The sequence below is a fragment of the Microcaecilia unicolor genome, chromosome 2 (assembly GCF_901765095.1).
Source record: "Microcaecilia unicolor chromosome 2, aMicUni1.1, whole genome shotgun sequence".
NCBI classification, from domain to species: Eukaryota; Metazoa; Chordata; class Amphibia; order Gymnophiona; family Siphonopidae; genus Microcaecilia; species Microcaecilia unicolor.
In genome coordinates, this window is record NC_044032.1 from 619,978,262 (window position 1) to 620,000,721 (window position 22,460).

General features: G+C 41.8%; 1 protein-coding gene across 1 annotated transcript in view; it reads right to left on the minus strand.

The window, feature by feature from the left end:
• Window positions 1-1,975: 1,975 nt before the first annotated feature.
• The window catches only part of TMEM184C (transmembrane protein 184C), a 62,323-nt gene continuing 41,838 nt past the window's right edge, over window positions 1,976-22,460 (minus strand). Inside the window, exons 8-10 of the mRNA XM_030191669.1 lie at window positions 19,118-19,217; window positions 11,801-11,972; window positions 1,976-3,472 (exon numbers count right to left, since the gene is read on the minus strand). Coding sequence (XP_030047529.1) covers window positions 3,171-3,472; window positions 11,801-11,972; window positions 19,118-19,217 — 574 coding nt within the window. The 3' untranslated portion in view covers window positions 1,976-3,170. The remainder of the gene's footprint in view (window positions 3,473-11,800; window positions 11,973-19,117; window positions 19,218-22,460) is intronic.

Here is a 22,460-nt window from a genome sequence, read left to right on the forward strand (position 1 = left end):
AGGACACTCCCTCCAGCAAATCTAAGGATTCAGATTCTATGCTCTCAACATCCAAGCTGTGAGGGCCAGGGATGCAGAAGAGATCCCTCTTGCTGCGTGATGAGGGTCAGAAAATATTAAAATTTCAACGGATCTTCAAAGGACAACTCCAGAAGAAGAGGAAAGCAGCTCTGCCTCAGCCAGTAAAGTGCGATTAGGATCATAATTCCCTGGTCTTGCTTGACTTTTAGCAAAGTCTTCTCTATGAGACATACTGGAGGATATGCATATAGAAGTTCTGCCCCCCAATGTAGGAGGAAGGCATCTGACTCTAGTCTGTAGTGTGACCTGAGCCTGGAACAGAACTGGGGGATTTTGTTGTTGAGATGAGTGGCAAAACGATCCACCGAGGAGGTGCCCCACTCTTGGAAGATCTTGTGGGCTATACCCATGTTGAGACCACTCGTGCGGTTGCAGAACCCTTTCCAGTCTGTCTACCAGACAGTTATCCTTTCCTGGTAGGTATGTGGCTTGGAGGACCATTCCATGAAGGAGGGCCCACTGCCACATTCCCGCTGCTTCCTGACATAAGGGGTAGGATCCTGTACCCCTCTGCTTGTTTATATAGAACATAACAACCTGGTTGGCTGTTTGAATAAGAATAATTTGGTTCTGCAGCCAATCGCTGAAAGCCTTTAGAGCATTCCAAATGGCCTTCAGCTTGGAGATTGATATGGAAATTGGTTCCCTGAGTGTGAAGCCCATCCACATGAGCTCCCTATCCCCGGTTGGATACAACCATTGTTAGCACCTTCTGAGGAGGTGGAATTTGGAAGGGTAGTCCCACAGTCAAATTCATTTGAATTGTCCACCAGAGAAGGGCATAAGTGAATGACATCTGCTAGATTCCTAGCCTCCTGAGACCACTGGGAAGTTAAGGTCCACTGGGCCTCCCTCAAATGGAGATGTGCTAAGAGTGACATGCACTGTTGAGGCCATGTGGTCCATTAATCTCAACATTTGCCAAGCTATGACCTGCTTGCTGTTTTGGACTTGCGAGGCGAGTGGTGATAAAGACGCTGCTCTTGCTTGGGGAAGAAAAACTTGAGCTTGCAATGTATCAAGCAGGGCTCCTATATACTCCAATCAGTGGACTGGGAGAAGGTGGGACTTGGGGTGGTTTATGACAAACCCTAGGAACTTCAACACCTGAATAGTTAGGTTCATTGACTCAGACACCCCCTCTCCTGTGATGTATTCTTGACCAGCCAATCACCTACATTGGAAGTATATGCGCTTCTCTGTCTGTGCAAATACGCCGGTCTTTGAGGAGCCAAAATGTCTCTCCTGTTGGACCTGCCGCACTCTCTTGTGTCCTGAACTACATTTTCAAACAGAGAACACAAGAGTTAGGCTTATGGTTAGGACCAAGGCACCCGATGTACCAAGAGTGCAGGTCTGTCGCGGAAATCACCAGATTATTACACTGGGTGCACCTTTTAAAGCCACTGGGGGTCTTCTAGGAAATCGAGAAAAGATTCACGGCCAAATTAAACTCCTCAACTGTGAACAGTAAAAAGGGGTAGCGTTTAAATTGAGGTCAGTGCTCCAGCCTAAATGGGCCTAGCAATTTGTGAAAAAGAAAGGAAACCTTAAGAACCGAAATAACTACTAAAATTAAAGGGAATCAAAATAAAATGAAAAATACTCAAAAAAGGACAAAAATACCCACATGGGAAGGTACTGCGGAACGAGAGAGAAAATACGCACGTCCTCCCTGCTCCATGGAAAAACAAAGACTGAGGAACCCACGCTCACGCGTTGGGTGGGAAGGCGCATGCGCAGTGGGACGCTGCTAGAAATTTTAAGTTAATCTTGCTAGCCAGCATCCGTACCGGGCTGCCAGATGACATCACCCAGCAGCTTGTCCTCAGAGAAAAAATGCTACTAGTGCATATATACAAGTCCTTCGGTAATCATATAAAGAGCTGACATGTTCAAATAAGAATGATTTATTTGCAGTGAAGGCAATGAATCAGTGCTTACTCTGATTTCTCACATCTGTAACAGATTCACAATACAGATAGCATACAATTTTGACCTCAGACAAAATATATATACAATATTTGTATTGCATTCATCATCTGTACTGGAAAGAAAACACAGAAGTCAGGTCTGTCACATCAGAGTGCTGGAAAGGAAGCATCAGCAACAGTGTGATTCCATCTACAATGCTGCATACAGAGTTCTTTTAAAACTCCCCCTACAACTGGAGAGTAAATTAGTACTTTTCTGGAAGTGAAATCATACACTTTCACTGCTGTCAGATACGTTCGTTAGTTAGTTAGTTTGGCAGAAACAACTGTGAACATACAGGGATTTAAATACCACAGTACCTAGTAACTTGAACCGTATCGGAAAAACAGTTTCTTTTTTAAAATTCTGATATCCGTGGCTTTTTCACAAGGTCAGCGCTCACCAAGTTTTTCAATCTCTGCGACCACAAGTGCATGGTTAACTTGATTTTGTTTGTCATGCTTACAATACAGATCTTATAGAATCTCTTATCTATATCTAACTCCAGGTAATCTTATCATAGAATGGAAAGCAGCCTGTTTGCTTAATACAAACAATTCCAAGTCTTAAATGTAACAACATTTTGCATACGTGGTGTAATTACCAGAGGCTTACGTTTAAAATACAGGTAATTTTAGTAGGAAGAGCATTTTCTGTAAGACTCTTTGCTTTAGTTGATTCGGTTAGTCAAATTCATTTCTAAAATCTCCCATCGAGAAATCTTATGTTTGGATCCATCATGCAACTGGAGCAGAAATAAGACATACTGATGTAACAATCCAAATAGGTTCCTAAACTGGGTCAAATAGGAAGCAGAAAGGCTTTTTATTAAGCAAAATATAAATTGTGTAGTGTATGTTTAAGAAGAAACCACTGGCCGAAAAAGAAACTAATAAATATCCTTGAACCATACGAATTTTGGACGTCAGGTTTGTGCCACTGAGTACCTCTAGGCAAAATACATTAGACGCAGATATCCTCAAATAATTCTGTTTTCCAACATCTATCAATATTATGTCACAGTGAATACATCAGTTAGGTCACACATCCATGAGCGATGGCTGTCACTGTTAGGGGAAGTTACCCTAGAAAGCACCAATAAGGTTTTGCAGTATTCAAGAGGGCACATCGTTGTTGCTTGTCTCTGAAAGTTGATCAGTGGTGAGAATCTCTGGCTCTGAAGAATCTTTATGGGTAATATCAGTACTGTGAATGTTATAAGGTACAGTTGAACCAGTGGGTGTGGTCTGAGGTGTTATAGTCTGGCCAAACCCTTGATAGTGGCCCATGGGAGAAGGTGGCATAGATGAGGCAGAGGAAACTGGATCTTGTGCAGGAGACAGTAAACTTGTGTGCTCATTTTGTTCGTGATTTTCAGGAAAAAACATTTTTCTTGGTCGGCCCAGTACAGTCCTTCCTAAAAGAAAATTAGATCAAATTTATAATGGTAAAATGCATTTTCCTAAAATAATGCCAGCTTGTGAAAAGCAAAACTAATCTAAGATAATGAGTCTAAATGGATAAAGAAGGCACTTGGAGTGTGAAAACCCAGGGGGAGCAATACTTGATAGGGCAAGGTACTATTAAGGACTAACAACTCTCTTATGAAGGAAGGCTGAACAGGTTAGGGCTCTTCAGCTTGGAGAAGAGACAAAGGTGATTTTGACAGAGGATTATAAAATTACGAATGGGCTGAGCAGGTAAAATGGAGAATAATTATTTATGCTATCAAATAGTTTAATAAAGTGTCCCCTAACTTGAAACAAATTTAAAACAAATGTAGGAATGTATTTTTTCATACAACATATAATTCAGGGAAATATTTCGTAACCTAATACAATCAATGGTACTAAGCCATGCAGACTACTGCAATGGAATCTATGCGGGATGTAAAGAACAACTCACAAAGAAACTCCAGACCACCCAAAACACAGCAGCCAGGCTGATATTCGGTAAAACACAATTCGAAAGTGCCAAACCCCTCCGAGAAAAACTGCATTGGCTCCCAATCAAAGAACATATCTTCAAAATCTGCACCCTGGTCCACAAGATTATCTACAGCGAAGTCCCAGGATACATGACAGACCTCATAGATCTACCAACCAGAAACAGAACCGGCTCATCACAAACATACCTAAACCTCCACTACCCAAACTGCAAAGGACTCAAATACAAAACAACCTATTCATCCAGCTTCTCCTATATAAGCACACAACTATGGAACGCACTGCCAAAAGCTGTGAAAACAATCTACGACCATCTAAACTTCAGGAAATCACTAAAAACCAACCTGTTCAAAAAGGCATACCCTACCGACCCAACATAAATGCCTACACTCTGCAACACAGCAAAACCAAAGATCGTACTGGGCACTATATAACCTTCACTCTCTTCGACCCCCCCACTGTTCCTGAAACACACGTACCTTCTTTGACCACATCACCTTGTATTTGTTCCTCTACCGCACTTGGCGAACACCTTTACGGTACTATGTAAGCCACATTGATCCTGCAATAGGTGGGAAAATGTGGGATACAAATGTAATAAATAAATTTGATGCAGAAGGACATGATCAAGGTTAACAACCGCAAAAATGGCCAAACTAAGGACATGGGTCCTCTACTATATAACAACAATATGAATAATGGGGAAAATGGAAATACAAGCCGAAACCCCCAGGGACTGGAACAAAATTCCAGTACAAATCATGGGTTGACGATGCCCACACCAACAAACAGAAGAACCTCATCACAACCACAACAACGAAACAGAGACTAAACCAACAACCAATAATATAAAACCAAACCTGAAAAATAACCAACAAGACCACAATCTCAAAACAAACGAACCACACAGGCATGAACGAACACAGCAACATAACACCTAAGGATATACACTTCATGAGAAACTGGGAAAAAAACAGCAAAAATACACTAGACAAACAGCACCACTCACAACAAAAACAAGAACTAAAAAACAACCATGCCTTTGTTTTAACAAGCTACTACACATGAAAAAATATGGGCCAAAAATAAAACAGACACAAACAAAATCATATGGAGAAAAGCTATAAGAAAATAAACAATGTAAAGAAAGCTAAAGCAGAACACTAAAGTGCATATGCGAACCTTGACCAGACTAATATGAAAAAATATTCAGACTCATGAACAAACGTCTGAAAACCCAAGACATACTAGCATCAACTGAAACACCAGCAGCAGCAGATGAGTTTGCACAATATTGCAAAAACAAAATAACAAACACAAGATTAAACCTAGCAAAAACCACAAACATCCATCAATGACTTCTTACAAGACTATGAAACAAACGATACCCACACAGTGGCAGACAGAACCTGATCCACAATTTAATCACCCAAACTAAACACAATAAAGAAACTACTGACAAAATAAGTACATAAGTAGTGCCATACTGGGAAAGACCAAAGGTCCATCTAGCCCAGCATCCTGTCACCGACAGTGGCCAATCCAGGTCAAGGGCACCTGGCACGCTCCCCAAACGTAAAAACATTCCAGACAAGTTATACCTAAAAATGCGGAATTTTTTCAAGTCCATTTAATAGCGGTCTATGGACTTGTCCTTTAGGAATCTATCTAACCCCTTTTTAAACTCCGTCAAGCTAACCGCCCGTACCACGTTCTCCGGCAACGAATTCCAGAGTCTAATTACACGTTGGGTGAAGAAAAATTTTCTCCGATTCGTTTTAAATTTACCACACTGTAGCTTCAACTCATGCCCTCTAGTCCTAGTATTTTTGGATAGCGTGAACAGTCGCTTCACATCCACCCGATCCATTCCACTCATTATTTTATACACTTCTATCATATCTCCCCTCAGCCGTCTCTTCTCCAAGCTGAAAAGCCCTAGCCTTCTCAGCCTCTCTTCATAGGAAAGTCGTCCCATCCCCACTATCATTTTCGTTGCCCTTCGCTGTACCTTTTCCAATTCTACTATATCTTTTTTGAGATACGGAGACCAGTACTGAACACAATACTCCAGGTGCGGTCGCACCATGGAGCGATACAACGGCATTATAACATCCGCACACCTGGACTCCATACCCTTCCTAATAACACCCAACATTCTATTCGCTTTCCTAGCCGCAGCAGCACACTGAGCAGAAGGTTTCAGCGTATCATCGACGACGACACCCAGATCCCTTTCTTGATCTGTAACTCCTAACGCGGAACCTTGCAAGACGTAGCTATAATTCGGGTTCCTCTTACCCACATGCATCACTTTGCACTTGTCAACATTGAACTTCATCTGCCACTTGCACGCCCATGCATACTGCATGCTAGACAACTGCCCTAACTACATGATGAAAGACCCAACAGACTGGTTCATCAAGTGCTTCACCAGACACATCACATACATGTTTGCAAAAGGACAATTCCCAACAGGCAAAGGTGACATAGTACTAACACCAATTCCCGAAAACACAGAAAGCAAAATAAGTGATATCACAAACTACAGAGCAGTGGCCTCAATACCACTACTGACCAAACGATAGAGGGCCTTGTTAGAGAATGATACGGGGACAAAGTTTGTCCCCGTCCCATCCCCGCGGGTTCTGTCTCCATTCCCATCCAGTCCCCGCAGGCCCTGTCTCCATCCCCGTCCGATCCCCGCCCCATTCTGTCCTTGACTGTAGAAGCCTCAAACACTTATGATTTTATATTTAAATCTTTTTTTTATTAAAGTATAAAAAGGAATAATATACTGTGCAACTGTTTATAAATCACAAATAAAAAACAACAACGATCAACTATAATAACCCTCCCACAACCACCCTCTAAGCCCTCCAACCCCAACAATAGCTGACTTCTAGTATCCAAAGGAATCCTAATCCACCCTGTTAAAATGTCCAGGGGTACAAAATATAATCCGTTCTGTATGCTCTAGCAGGGGAGAAATATGCCCTATGAAGCACTGTTATGATTTTTTAATCTGTGGATGAATAAATCATCACCAATCTCAGGATTCAGTCTAGCTCTCCTGTCTTCCACAGTCCTTCCTGCAATAGAAGATGTCTTCTTAGATGTGCTGGTAGCAGGAATGTACAGGATCCCCCACGCAAATTTTGCTAGTTATGGCCAGCATGTTTGCTTGTGTGAATTAACAGTGTGTTTTAAGTATGTAAAATGTATTGGATATTTTCCTGTGTTGTTCTGAAGTGTATTTCTCCTGTTTGGCCAACAGATGGTGCAAGTTTATGCTTAACGCTGTTACAAAGGACTGACTGACCTTTCTTTATTTGGCACTGAGATACTAGGAAGTATCTGTAGTGATGTAACCAGTTTTTATTTGAAATTTGACTGTTCTGGGCTCCGATTGGCCTGGAGTTTGAAATTACCCAGTAATGCTGACTGTTGCTTCAGTCTTAGCCTGGAAGAAGAGGGAGACATATCTCTTTGATAAGGCTCTGTGAGCAATTATATGTCCTGATCTTCCCAGGTACTGTTTAGCCAGTATGCAAATGTTTAGTTAGTGTTATAATTGATCCATATTTCAGTTACCTGTTATTGTATGCTAACTGCACATTTTTTTGTTCATTACTCCAGTATGAGAGTTAACATACTTGCTTGTTCGTTCTGCCTGTCTGGACTGATAAAGAATCCCAGTGGTTTGTGTGGGTCTGTGAGTGCTTTCTGGGAACTGTGAGACCACTGGGAGTATGGCTCCAGTAACCTAGAAAACACTGGGGATAATTGGAGAGTGGGAGACTCGCCTAGAGGCAGTTGTGACCCAGTCGGTGGGAGGAGGGTGCTAGTGTAGACCACAAGTGGCAGGTGTCAGCGAACCTGGGCTGTGCTGGGGATAGACCCTCTAAGTGGCTGTGGGGTAACCCTAGTGTTCTGCATCACTCAAACAAGTTCATTAACAGGCTTCAAAGCAGAAAATAACACGGGGACAAAATCTGTCCCTGTCCCCATCCCCTCAGGCTCTATCCCCTCCCTGTCCCCATGGGCTCTGTCCCCGTCCCCACAGTTACGGCGGATCCCCGTCACTGTGTCATGCTCTAGGCCTTGTAGCACAGCAACTAACGGAATATATGACACAATTTTCTAGCCTTCAGAACTCGCAATCAGGCTTCAGACCACAACACAGCACTCAGACGGTCATAATCACCCTGATAAGGAAGCTTAATATGCCAAGGACAAAACATATTACTATTACAATTGGACATGTCAAGTGCATTCAACCTAGTAGATCAGACAACACTAATGACCCTGCTTGACAACATGGGTATCAGTGGAGCAGTAGCAGTATGGTTCAATGGCTTCCTAAGGACCAGATCCTACATTGTAAAAATGTCTAACCAGATATCAACCTCATGGATCTCTGAGTGTGGAGTACCACAGGGTTCTCCAATTTCACCAATACTGTTCAATGTAATGATGGTGCTACTAGGAAAAAAAATGGAATCAATGGGTTTCCACCCACATTCATAAATGTAGACGACATCACCATCTACATACCCTTTCACAACAATATCACAGAAATAATGGAGAAAATTTAAAAAAAGGCCTGGACCTCATGGAGAATTGGGCAACAACTATCAAACTCTAGACAAAACCAAATATCTAGTTCTATGCAGCCCACACAACCCAACATCTTACTAAAACTTCACAATAAGCCACCAAACATACCAAATCGAAACAACTAAAAATACTAGGAATCATTCTCGATAAACATCTATCATTGGACGGTCAAATATTTATTTATTTGCTGCATTTGTATCCCACATTTTCCCACCTATTTGCAGAACTAACATCAAAATGCTTCAAAACACTATGGAAACTGAGAAGGATAAGTGACTATTTTCCCAGACAATCATTCAAGATAATGATACAATCAACAATACTATCACAACTAGCCTACTGCAACACAGCATATGTAGGGTGCAAAGAAACAGCACTAAAATAGCTGCAAACAGTCCAAAATACGGCAGCAAAATTGATATTCAAGAAGTTGAAATATGAAAGAGCAACTCCACTACTCAAAATACTGCACTGGTTGCCAATCAAGGAAAGACTACAATTCAAATTCTTATTTTCAAAATACTATTTGGAATGGCACCTAAATATATACTAGACCTGATTGAACTATCCAACACAAGCCCAGAAACCAGAGGCTACTTACTTATAAAACCATCAACACTGCAGGATTTAGCTACCTGGGCTCCAAATGGTGGAACTCAATACCAAAATCCACAAGAAGCATCACAAACTATCTTCAATTTATTTTATTTTTCTTACATTTGTACCCCGCGCTTTCCCACTCATAGCAGGTTCAATGCGGCTTACATACTATATACAGTACTTATTTGTACCTGGGGCAATGGAGGGTTAAGTGACTTGCCCAGAGTCACAAGGAGCTTACTGTGCCTGCAGTGGGAATCGAACCCAGTTCCCCAGGACGAAAGTCCATCACTCTAACCACTAGGCCACTCCTCCACTCAGGAAAGAAATGAAAACCTACCTCTTCCAAAAATTCTATAGTTAGCTACATAAGATACCAGCGTCCCACCCCTACAAATCTACCTCATCAAAACTCTTCAGATAACCACACAAACCATTATCATACCTATATCAACATCCCCACCTCTACAAATCATCTCATCAATTCCTTCAGATGACTACATAAATCATCATCCTACGTTCTCAGAAATCAATGTCCCACTTCTACAAATCACCTCATCAATACCCTTCAGACTACAAAAATCATCGTCCTACCTCCTCAAAACTACGTTTTCGAAAATGCTACAGCCAAAAACACAGACTAACCTCTCCAAAAATTCTATAGATATACAATCATATGTACCTTTTTATGTAATAATGGACATACTATTGTAATTCTCACCTAATCCTGTAAATTGTAAGCCCTTTGACCAAATTTTTTGGATAACAGTGAAATACAAGAATGCATAAATAAATAAGATTAATTTCTGATCCTATTAGAAATGGTATTCCAACAGTGCTCACGTGAGAGCCAACAGCAAGGGTCATGAGGTTTTTGCTCCAGTATTCTCAGCTACTCATTCTGCAGTACTTGCTTAAACTTTACTAATGATCTCTACAGAGGCAGAATGCAAATTTTACAGTTTCCCTCTTACCTCTGGTAACTAGAAAGCGTGCTGGTTTAATAGAGCAGCATTGTGTCCAGTTCCAGAAGGATTTATGCCAAGTCAAAATGGTTCAGAAGAGGATTACCGATAAGAGTAAATTCTTTACTTCATGAGCCCAATGACTCATGGAGTAAAATACTCAAAGTACTTCAAATTAGGGCCGCATGTTAATCGTGGTTAACACTGTGATAAATGTGTTATTAGTCACGATTAAAAAGAAATAATCGCAGCTACTAAAATTAACCGTGTTGCACAGTCTACTGCATGATCTCCCTGTCGGTCTCCTCCCAGCATATTTCCCTCTTTCATTTCCCTCTCCCCCTTCTGTGGAATGATATGGCATCTCTCCCTCCGCTCACAGTTTAGCATCTCCCTCAATCTTGCCCTCTCCCACCATCTACCGTAAATCTGGTCTTCCAGAGGTCCCTGGCAGCAGCAGCAACACATGTAGGCTGCCTGCGGCCTGCTCAGGAGTTTTTACTTTGACCTGTCCTGCCTATGCAGAAACAGGAAATTGTGTCAGAGGGGATGGCACAGGTCAAAGGGAAAGCTCTGGAGTAGGCCACAAGCAGCATATGTGTATTACTCCTGGAGACCTTTAGAAGATAAATTTTAAGGTAGATGGGGGGGATTGAGAAGGGGGTGGGGAAGTGGAGTGGAGAAAGACGTAAAAACATGCCTTTTGGGTGGGGTGGAGGAGGAGGAGGGTATGTTGGACTGAGAGGTGGAGGGGGGATGGTGAAAGATGCTGGAAAACAGGGAGGGGAGAGAACAGGCAGCTGTTAGGCTACAAGGGTGGAGGGAGGGAAGAGGAGATGCTGGAAATGGCAGAACCATGTGGAATATGTTAGTTGAGAGAGGGTGGGAGATGCTTGCTTCTGACATTGGTCTTATAAATGTAAGATTAATCATGATTTAAAATTTAAAAAAAATTTAAAATCAAACCATTTCATGATTAAAGATTTTAATCAAAATGCAGCCCTACTTCAAAATGTATAAATAACCAAGAACCAAAACATCTTCCAGTGAGAAAAAGTTCTAGAATATACAATAATAGCATAAAAACATTGACAGCCTCGAGGTGGAAGCAAGCACAAAGGATCCTTAATTATAGGAAAAGAGGATATGTTTAAAAATTAAACTTTGCCTATAGTCTTGCAGTGAAAGGGGTGGGGGGGGGGCAGGGGTAGACTATACATTGGCCTTATGTTTTTATAGAATACGTGTAATGCCATCTATGCGGCTAAAATGTAGGCATAGTACTGTACACCAAAGAAAAGCTGGTGTAAATTTTAGAAATGCCCACAACCTGCCCATGCTCCTCCCATGGCCACACCCTCTTGAGATCCACACGGTAGAATTTACACAGACTGCTTTATAAAATACGCTTTACGAGTAGTGCGTGTACATTCTAATTAGTCCCAATTAGTGCTGATAATTGCTTCTTAACATCCCATAATTGGCTTGTTAATTAAGTTACGCGCACAAATCAGCTGTGTGTGTCGATATATAGAATCTGGGGGAATCTATCTACACGCACACAACTCTTTGGTCAACAGCAAATATGTTAAAGACTCCCGGCTCAGTACTTACCAACATTTCGCACTTGTTCCGATATATCCGCTCTAACATCAGAAATATCCCACATTGCAAGAAAGGAATCAAAGCAGGAGCCTTCTTCAGCTTCCTGGATGTAGGGTTTGTAGGAAAAACTGAAGTGATGAGCGATGGCAGCAAAGAACATTTCGACACAGATAATGAAATCCTACAACAGAAGAACGGCAGGGTATATGTTTATTTTGCATAAAACTTTTCACAGATGAAGCCAAATTTTTCAGACTATAAGTCTTTCTTTTTTTAAACATAAGAACATAAGTACATAAGCATTGCCATACTAGGACAGACTGAAGATCCATCAAGCCCAGTATCCTGTTTCCAACAGTGGCCAAATCAGGTTACAAGTACCTGGCAAGATCACAAACAGTACAATACATTTTATGCTGCTTATACGAGAAATAAGAAGTGGATTTTCCCCAAGTCCATTTTAATAATGGCTTATGGACTTTTAAGAAGCAATCCAAACCTTTTTCAAACCCCGCTAAGCTAACTGCTTTTACTATATTCTCTGGCAACGAATTCCAGAGTTTAATTACACGTTGAGTAAAGAAATCTTTTTTTTCTTTTAAATTTACTACTTTGTAGCTTCATTGCATGCCCCCTAGTCCTAGTATTTTTGGAAAGAGTAAACAAGCGATTCAGATATACCCGTCTTTTCTCCAAGCTAAAAAGCCCTAGTCGCTTCAGCGTTTCCTCATAGCGAAAGATGTCCCATTCCCTTTATTATTTTTATCACTCTTCTCTGTACCTTTTCTAATTCCAATATATCTTTTTTGAGATGCGGTGACCAAATTGCACACAATATTCGAGGTGCGGTCACACCATGGACCAATACAAAGGCATTATAATGTCCTCATTTTGTTTTTCATTCCTTTCCTAATACCTATTACTGGATGGACCGTGCAGGTCTTTTTCTGCCGTCATCTACTATGTTACTATGTATGTTACTATTTACTTTCTTAGCCGCCGCTGCCGCACACTGAGCAGACAGTTTCAACGTATCATCAACGATGACACCTAGATCCCTTTCCTGGTCGGTGACTGCTAATGTGGAACCTTGTATCATATAGCTATAGTTCGGGTTCCTCTTTCCCAAATGCACGTTTCTAGATTCAACTTCTACTCAGAAGCAGCTTATATATTGATTTTTCTGGATTTTTTCACAGTGGTTCATTAACAATTTACTTAGGAGTCGCATGGTTAAAGTTGGCTTACACTAAGAAGCAACATATATTGAAATTTTTAAAAAATGTAGCCTATTTACCATCCATGCAACATAGTCTGAAAAATATGTTACATTTATGGCATAAACACACAGGAAGGAGCCTCTTTCAATTGAAAGGAAGCTCTAGAAAGAAGGGATCCAGGATTAAAGTGAAAGGAAATAGAGTCAGGAGTTATCTAAGGAGATACTTCTTTACGGAAAGCATGGGCAGACTTATACGGTCTGTGCGGGACTGGTGGTTTGGAGGCGGGGTATAGTGCTGGGCAGACTTATACGGTCTGTGCCAGAGCCGGTGGTGGGAGGCAGGGCTGGTGGTTGGGAGGCGGGGATAGTGCTGGGCAGACTTATACGGTCTGTGCCCTGAAAAAGACAGGTACAAATCAAGGTAAGGTATACATATGAGTTCACCTTGTTGGGCAGACTGGATGGTCCGTGCAGGTCTTTTTCTGCCGTCATCTACTATGTTACTGTGTATGGTGGAGCTCAAGAAAGCGTGGGACAAACACAGATGATTTCTAAGGGAGAGCATGGGTTAGTAGCTCATATGAATGGCAGACTGGATAGACCATATGATACATATCTGCCAACGTTTTCTCTCTTTCATATTGATTCTACCCTGCAATGATGCTAACCTTAATTATCATGAGGCCAATAGTCAAAAGGACTTATATGCTTAGTGACTGCTGCTAAATGTGTAATACCTCTCTGTGCCTTGTCAATGACATTATACAGATACTGTCACTCAAAATTACCTCTAAACGCTTCAGCACTACCTGGATAGTGACAGGGTGGGATAAGGATGTTCTACCTTATACCAGTGGCGTAGCTAAGTGGGGCCAGGGGGAGCCTGGGCCCTCGTAGATTTGGCCCTGGACCCCCCTGCTGACGACCCTCTCGACCCCCCCTCCCGCTGCCAACCCTCCCCCGCCGTGGGCTACCTCTGTTGGCGGAGGACCCCAATCCCCGCCAGCCGAGGAGGTCCTCTTCTTCCAGCAAAGGCTTCGTTCTGTTTCTGACGTCCTGCACGTTGTACGTGCAGGACGTCAGACTCACAGAAACAGAACAAAGCCTTCGCAGGAAGAAGAGGACCTTGGCTGGCGGGGATTGGGGTTCCCCGCCAGCAAAGGTAGGTGACGGCGGGGGAGGGTTGGCGGCGGGAAGAGGGGTTGAGGGTTGTCGGCGGGGGAGGGTTGTCGGCGGGAAGAGGGGTTGAGGGTTGTCGGCAGGGGTCGTCAAAGTTGGCAGCAGCAGTGGCGGGGGGTCGGCGGCGTCGGGGGGGGGGGCTAAAATGTGCCCCCTCACCTCGGGCTCTGGACCCCCCCTCCCACCTTATACGTATAACTTAATGCTACACATTTGCAACTAGAATGCATATTTGCACATAAAAGTTATAGGATAAGGATAATTTAATAATGAGCTGATAATTGATAACTGGCATCGATTAGCAGTTAAGCTAACTTCTCTTAGTCGGTATTCTATAAGTTGCATGCTCAAATTCCACAGCGCACAACTTCAAAGGGGGTGTGGACCTGTGAGAGGCATGTCAGGCAGTTATGCACATAGGTTATAGAATATTAGCATTTATGTGCCTGCCAACAGCTGGGCACGAGCACTTACGCCAGCCACTGAGCTGGCGTTGTTTGCGCCCAAAGTTAGGCATGTAAATGTGGTCTTGTGTTAGTATTCCATAATGGCAGTTGCCTAACTTTCGATGATCTATCCACAATTTATCCCCACTGTGGCGATATTCAGGTGCTATCTGCCAGCAGGTAACGGTTGATGTGTAAATTCAGTGCACTGACTATTCAGGTAGGGGTGCAGAATATACCAGCATTTTTTTTTTTTTTTTAAAACACTGTGGTTCGTGTTTATAAAAACCCCACTGACAGCCATGGCTGAATATTGGTCCGTATGTATGGCAGTGCCTTGTAAAAGTCTGCATACCGTTGTACATTTTCACATTCTGTTGTCAAAAAAATTCGAATCCAAAATGCATTGAACTACGAGTTTGTTTTACTAGTTTACTTGACATTAAGTTTCAACATTATTGTACTCCTTTTTGTTTTAAGCGGTATAGAAATGTGGAAAATAAATAAACACAGAACAAATATTTATTTATTACAGAATTTATAAACCGTATTATCCAAAATTCTAAGTGGCGTATAATAAAATCATTACTGATAACGGGTCCTGTTTACTAAGGTGCGCTAGCATTTTTAGTGCACGCTGTTCATCTGCATGGTTAGTGCATGATAAAATGCTAACATGCCTCTAGCGACGCTTAGTAAACAGGACCCAAAACAAACTCAAACCAGTAAATCAATATAATATTCCACATCAATCCTTCCTTTACCAAAGGCTTGAGAAAAAAAGTAGGCAACTCTTAATTTTTCATAATTCAACTGATCTGTCTTTTAATACAATCTGTTTATAAGAGGGAACATTTAGCAACATTTTATCTGCTGATAATTAAGACTATTCATTTTGGACATTTTCAGTAAAAAAAAACAACATCCATCTCACAGCCATAACTGAACGGGAAATCTAGACATTTTTCCTGTGTGAATATGGCTGCGAGATGAACTGGGTTTTTTTTGGACGTCATGAGCAGGAAGTTTTTTGGATTTAGATGTGTTTTTGAAAATGCCCCTCTAAACCATTTTCAAACAGGTTACCACATGTTTTTTCAGAGAAAGTTATAAATGATTTTTTTTTTTTGTTACATTTGTACCCCGCACTTTCCCACTCATGGCAGGCTCAATGCGGCAGGCAATGGAGGGTTAAGTGACTTGCCCAGAGTCACAAGGAGCTGCCTGTGCCTGAAGTGGGAATCGAACTCAGTTCCTCAGTTCCCCAGGACCAAAGTCCACCACCCTAACCACTAGGCCACTCCTCCACTGTTGCTACTATTTGAGATTCTACATGGAATGTTGCTATTCCAACATTCCATGTAGAAGTCGGCCCTTGCAGATCACCAATGTGGCCGCGCAGGCTTCTGCTTCTGCGAGTCTGACATCCTGCACAAACGTGCAGGACGTCAGACTCACAGAAACAGAAGCCTGCGCAGCCTTCTACATGGAATGTTGCTAGTGGAATAGCAACATTCCATGTAGAATCTCCAATAGTAGCAACATTCCATGTAGAATCTCCAATAGTAGCAACATTCCATGTAGAATCTCCAATAGTATCTATTTTATTTTTGTTACATTTGTACCCTGCGCTTTCCCACTCGTGGCAGGCTCGATGCGGCTTACATGGGGCAATGGAGGGTTAAGTGACTTGCCCAGAGTCACAAGGAGCTGCCTGTGCTGGGAATCGAACTCAGTTCCTCAGTTCCCCAGGACCAAAGTCCACCATCCTAACCACTAGGCCACTCCTCCTGCCCTAATATAGAAAAATATATTAAAAATACATTTCATGAACATCTATATTGCACAGAAACATCTTTTTTGTCCAATGTACTGCATGGCGTGGTTAAGCAAGAATGAGAAGCTGATATCTGAAGAACTACTGTGGAAGGGGAATCACAGCATATCACAAAAATGAAGAAACATTTATTTATAAAACTTTATATACCCTCTTCTTAGCAAACAAATTGTCATTCAAGATTGTGAACAATAAAATGAAACAATAAACGTACATAAATAAAACAAACATAAAATCTGGGAAAGAAATGTTTTCAGTGCCTTCCTAAAGGCCAAATACAATGGTATTTTCCTAATCTCAGATGGTAGCCTATTCCGTTTTCAACAGCCCGTTGTTGGAAAGCCTTCATTCCCCATCTTTTCCCATTAAAAACTGACCTATTTGTAATTACCAAACTGTTCTGATGCATAGATTTAACCTATGATTTGGGACAGACTGTTGAATGAAAGGACAAAGTAAATCTTAAAAAACAAAACTAACATTTTAAACAAACAAACAAACGCTCCCATATGTGCAACCAAAGCAGTTTTGTCAACAAAGAGGATGCTCTTGTTCCTTTCTTACATATGGAATATCAAATGGAATTTTACTGTTGCAATGTAACGAGGGATTTACAGAGCTCAACAGCTAGGTTTTGTCCAAATGGGCTGCATCAGGGACAAACTTTGATTAAACATAAAAATCAGAACCCCCCCCCCCCCAAAAAAAAAAATGATATAAAATTCAAAATAAACATGAAAATATCATCATAAACATTAAAGTGGAGTGGAGGAGTGGCCTAGTGGTTAGGGCGGTGGACTTTGGTCCTGGGGAACTGAGGAACTGAGTTCGATTCCCGGCAAGTCACTTAACCCTCCATTGCCCCATGTAAGCCGCATTGAGCCTGCCATGAGTGGGAAAGCGCAGGGTACAAATGTAACAAAAATAAAATAGATACTATTGGCGATTCTACATGGAATGTTGCTACTATTGGAGATTCTACATGGAATGTTGCTATTCCACTAGCAAAATTCCATGTAGAAGCCTGCGTGGCCACTTTGGTGATCTGCAAGGGCCAACTTCTACATGGAATGTTGGAACATTCCATGTAGAATCTCAAATAGTAGCAACAGTGGAGGAGTGGCCTAGTGTTTAGGGCGGTGGACTTTGGTCCTGAGGAACTGAGTTCGATTCCCACTTCAGGCACAGGCAGCTCCTTGTGACTCTGGGCAAGTCACTTAACCCTCCATTGCCCCATGTAAGCCGCATTGAGCCTGCCACGAGTGGGAAAGCGCGGGGTACAAATGTAACAACAAAAAAAAGTGCAGAGTTACTAAGCAATTTTGCTTGGTTCAACCTTACATGCAGGGCAAATGTGTTTATCCATAATACTGTGTTGCGTTGTTGTCTGAAGGGGGCCATAATAACATTGCATAGTGGTTTTGAGAGAACTGTTTTTGAAGTGACGTGGGTAGAATTACTTCCGGTTTATGCCACAAGTGGGACGCCTTTAAAAGCTGACTCAGTGCAAAGTAAAGAGTGATTGAAGAAGATGGCTCAGTAGTATGTGTATGGACGGCTTTAACCCAAGTCCCTGAAGAAAGATTTTCTGAAACCCGCGGTGTCGGGCATTCTCAGGGGAAGCCAGCTGATGGGCTGAATATAGAGACCTGTGAAGGGTGAAGTTATTTGCGGAGTGAAGCTTTTTAACGAAATCACCTTAAGTTCACGTTTTTGATTGATTTATTTTATGCACTATTAGTATTCACGACATGGGCGATAGCACTCTATATATATAAAAAATATTTCAAGAGTAGCCTGATGAAAGAAGTGCTATGCCACTTGGCACAAACCAGTACTGCCTGAAAAAGTGGATATTTGTCTGAGGGCACTCTTTTAAAATAACCCATTAAAATATTATTGAATAGAGCTTACATTGTAGTTCAGAAGATAAGTGGATTGTGCAATTAAAGCCTATGTCACAGCTGATTGTCTTGGTTCTAATGGTTGAATTTATCCATAACACTGTACATATAGTAACATATATAACATAGTAGATGACGGCAGAAAAAGACCTGCATGGTCCATCCAGTCTGCCCAACAAGATAAACTCATATGTGCTACTTTTTGTGTATACCTTACCTTGATTTGTATCTGTCATTTTCAGGTCGCAGACCATATAAGTCTGCCCCGCACTATCCCTGCCTCCCAACCACTGGCTCTGGGACAGACCGTATAATATTTCACCATTACAATATCACTGTAGAAGCAAGACGTAAGGAGAAACACCAGATCTTTTTTTGAGTACAAAAGACCTCTAATAAGTAAAGGTGACAAGGAACACCACAAACAATAAGATAAATGGCACACAGATTTTTATACTGATATCACCTAATTCAGGGGATACAGAGGTTAATAAGAATCCTATTGATATTTTTACTCCAAGAAATCACTTGCCAGATTTACTTTTTGTACAGTAGAAAGACTCACGTATTTATATATGTTCTGTTCTCAAGGCATCTGCTAGAGCTGTGGGCTCTGTTGCAGCTTCTAAATCAGCAGAAGACGCTCCCCTTAGTACAATTCTACTTCCTGTCCTAATATCAAAAACCAAAATACATGCTTGGAGTAGATGCTAGGACTTCACAACTATTTTTATGTACCTGTAGGCCAGTAGCAACAGCTTCCACGCTCTTCCATTCCCAGGTCTGCTCTTCAGAAATAACACCAACTTTTACCAACAGGGCAATTACCGCAGCTTGCCTACAAAGGAACACATGGTGAAAAGTCAGACAAGAATGCACTGAACTTTTGCTGAAATTCTTTTAATATAAAAGGGGGATCAGCATTTTCTAAATCCCTTCCCTTTTTAGGAAGCTTAAGCATGCTGCAATTGGTCACTTCCCATAAATCTTCCTGGAGAAGAAGGTAAACCAAGTGAAAATACAGAGGATCAACGGCTAGGAAATTGTAATATCTATTTTATCAATGTCCAAAAGAGGAGGTCAGTCTGTGCGATAGTAAAACCCTGATAAGGAAAGTAGCCAAGGAGACAGAATACTTTTAATCCAAGGTTTTATTGCAAGTCATCAAAATGTAAAATCACAGCAAATCTAGAGACTTTAGATTATGTGCAGCTCAAAGAATTGTAACGCTCTTACTGAGGACGTGGGTCATGTGTACACCAAATAAATTTTGATGGCTCAGTAGAACCGTGGATTAAAAACACCGACTCCTTGGTTACTTTCCCTCCTCATCTGGGCTGTCAGCTCTGTTTCCTACACCTGTTTATTTTATACAAAACGCAAGAGGCCAAATATCACAGCAAGGTGAAATAGCCAGAAAAAGTGATAACTGTCACCAAAAATGACTTCGAGGTCCTTTTACTAAGCTGAGGCATCGTGGTAAATTTGAGGCCGGTGCGCACCTCCCACATGCTAAAAAAAATAGATTCCATCTTTTAGCGCTGGGAGTAGGTCTGGGGGCAGAGAGTAGGCATGTTCTGTGCTAACCAAGTAATACGTGGTTAGCATGCGAGCCCTTATCGCCTACAAAATAGGTGGCGGTAGAGGCTCACGCGCTAATAGGAAAATTAGCACATGGCTATTAATTGTTTGCGGAAGGGCGGGACCAGAGGCACAGCTGAAACAGAAGCGAAGGCAGTCCGTGCCTGCTCGACTTCACTGTTGCCGGCGGACCACGAGGTAAAAAGTTTTAAAGAACGGCCGGCACTTACGAATGGGAGGGGCAGCCGCACACGTCCTGCTTGCACTCGGAGGCCACAGAGAGAGAGGGAGAGAGGCGTGGGGTTGTGCAACTCGGACAGTGGGTGCATGGAACTCGGAGGGCATGGGACGAGAGGGGGGGAGGGGGTCCTGGAACTCTGAGGAGAGGAAGGCAGCTGGGGGGGCATGGAACTCGGAGGAGGGAGGGAGGGAGGGAGGGAGGGGGCCCTAGAACCTTGCTAGCGCCAGTTTCCTTTCTGTTGGAAATGGGCCTCTTTTACTAGTTTTCTATAAGGCCCATTCCTCCTTCAGCTCTGGGAATGTAGTCTTGACAAACTGATTCTTATAAAATGACCTCATGGGTTAGAGTAGTTCTCACTCACACATCAGTTTTTCAAGGTCTTTAACAGGCAGCCTACAATACCAAAGCTGAGAATGTGGTAAAGGCGGTTAGCTTAGCGGAGTTTAAAAAAGGTTTGGACGGCTTCCTAAAGGAAAAATCCATAGACCGTTACTAAATGGACTTGGGGAAAATCCACTATTTCTGGGATAAGCAGTATAAAATGTTTTGTACTTTTTTGGGATCTTGCCAGGTATTTGTGATCTGGATTGAACACTGTTGGAAACAGGATGCTGGGCTTGATGGACCTTTGGTCTTTCCCAGTATGGCAGTACTTATGTACTTATATATGTATGAGTGTAGGGATCTGCCAGCTAATTGGTGGCTTGTATCTTATTCTGTGATGTTAATGTACCTTTTCAATATCGATTTTAAATCTCCTATAATTCTGTAAGTTTTATATGCTTGAGCTAATTACGGAACGGAGGAGAGCTATCAGAGACCAGGCTCTCTATCTGTACCGGAAAGCTGATGTCAGCAGGAATGTATGACAGGGTGAGTCTACACATTAAATTAATTTGAAACAACTAGTAAACTAAATTTGGAAAGGGCAGGTGGGGTGGGAAGGGACGCAGGAAATAACGGTCAAATATAAATGATAGGATCACTATTAAGCTGGCACTCAGCTAGTTGGAGGCTGAATGGATGCAAGTTACAATTGTTGAGTAGTTCTATGTTATGTAACTAAGGGAATGTTGATCCACAAATGAAGGAAGGAGGGAGTAATTTCCTGAAGAAGGGAAGGGTATAGGAAGGGATAGGGGGAGAAAAAGGGGACATTTGATGACTACTTTACTAGCCAATCTCTGTTTAGTTTGTTAAATGATATGCTATTCGATCTGTGTATAACGTGTCTGTTGCCTGTTTACTTGATTCTGTCATCAATAAAAAACTATTAAACATAAATCTCCTATAATATTCTTTACAGATTTTTTTTTTCTCAATGATTTGATTGATAGGTGATCCTTCCTCCGCTCCTAGACAGATACTTATATACCTTCCTGTTCAAGTTCCTTTATCTCACACTCATCAAAGGGATGGTTTCAGTTTTGCTCAAATTTAGGTGCGCTCCTGAGATGCAATAACTGGCTATTAGTTATTGGTGTTAACTGGCTCTAATTTGGAGTTGGGCGCGCAACTGCTTTTGTGCAATTCTATAAGATCCACGCTTAAATTTTCTTGCACGCAACCCAAAAGAGGTCAAGGCCACAGGTGTGTAGGGGGCATTCCAAAACGTTACTGGTGGAATTACTGAATACTGCCTAAGCATGCCTAGGCTGGGTGTTGGCATTTACACCTGGGTTTAGCAGACGTGAGTCTGACGCAGGATCTGCACTAAACGCTATTCTATTTAAGGTGTGTGTCCTTTATAGAATAGCACTTATCACTGAATTTTTTTCTGCACAGTTTATAGAATTCTCTCCATAATGCGTACAGCGCTACATGCGTCTATTAGCACTATAGAAATGATAAGCAGTAGTAGTTCTTGTTATTCAGGTTCATCTTTGCAAAATGGATGCTCCTGCTACCCATAACCAATGCATGTATGTCCATTCCTACATGTACTTTAAAACAGGCTGTACTTCAAAAGATCCTGTTCTAACGTATAACTGGAATTGTATACACCCGACCTGGACATGTCACTTCAGATTTCTAAATTCTATCTAAAATGGGCTTTAAGTGCGAACTCTCCTGTTGTGACCAAAAAGGAGGAATCATTGTGAAGTGCCACAAAGCAGTAAGAGAGGTAATTTTAGAAAACTGGGATTTTACATGAGGAAAAGGGCCATTTCTAAAATAAGGAGAGAGATACATATATAAAAGTACATGTTGGCAAAATGCAAAGTATACGGATAAACTTCTGCAGAGACATACGTGTCC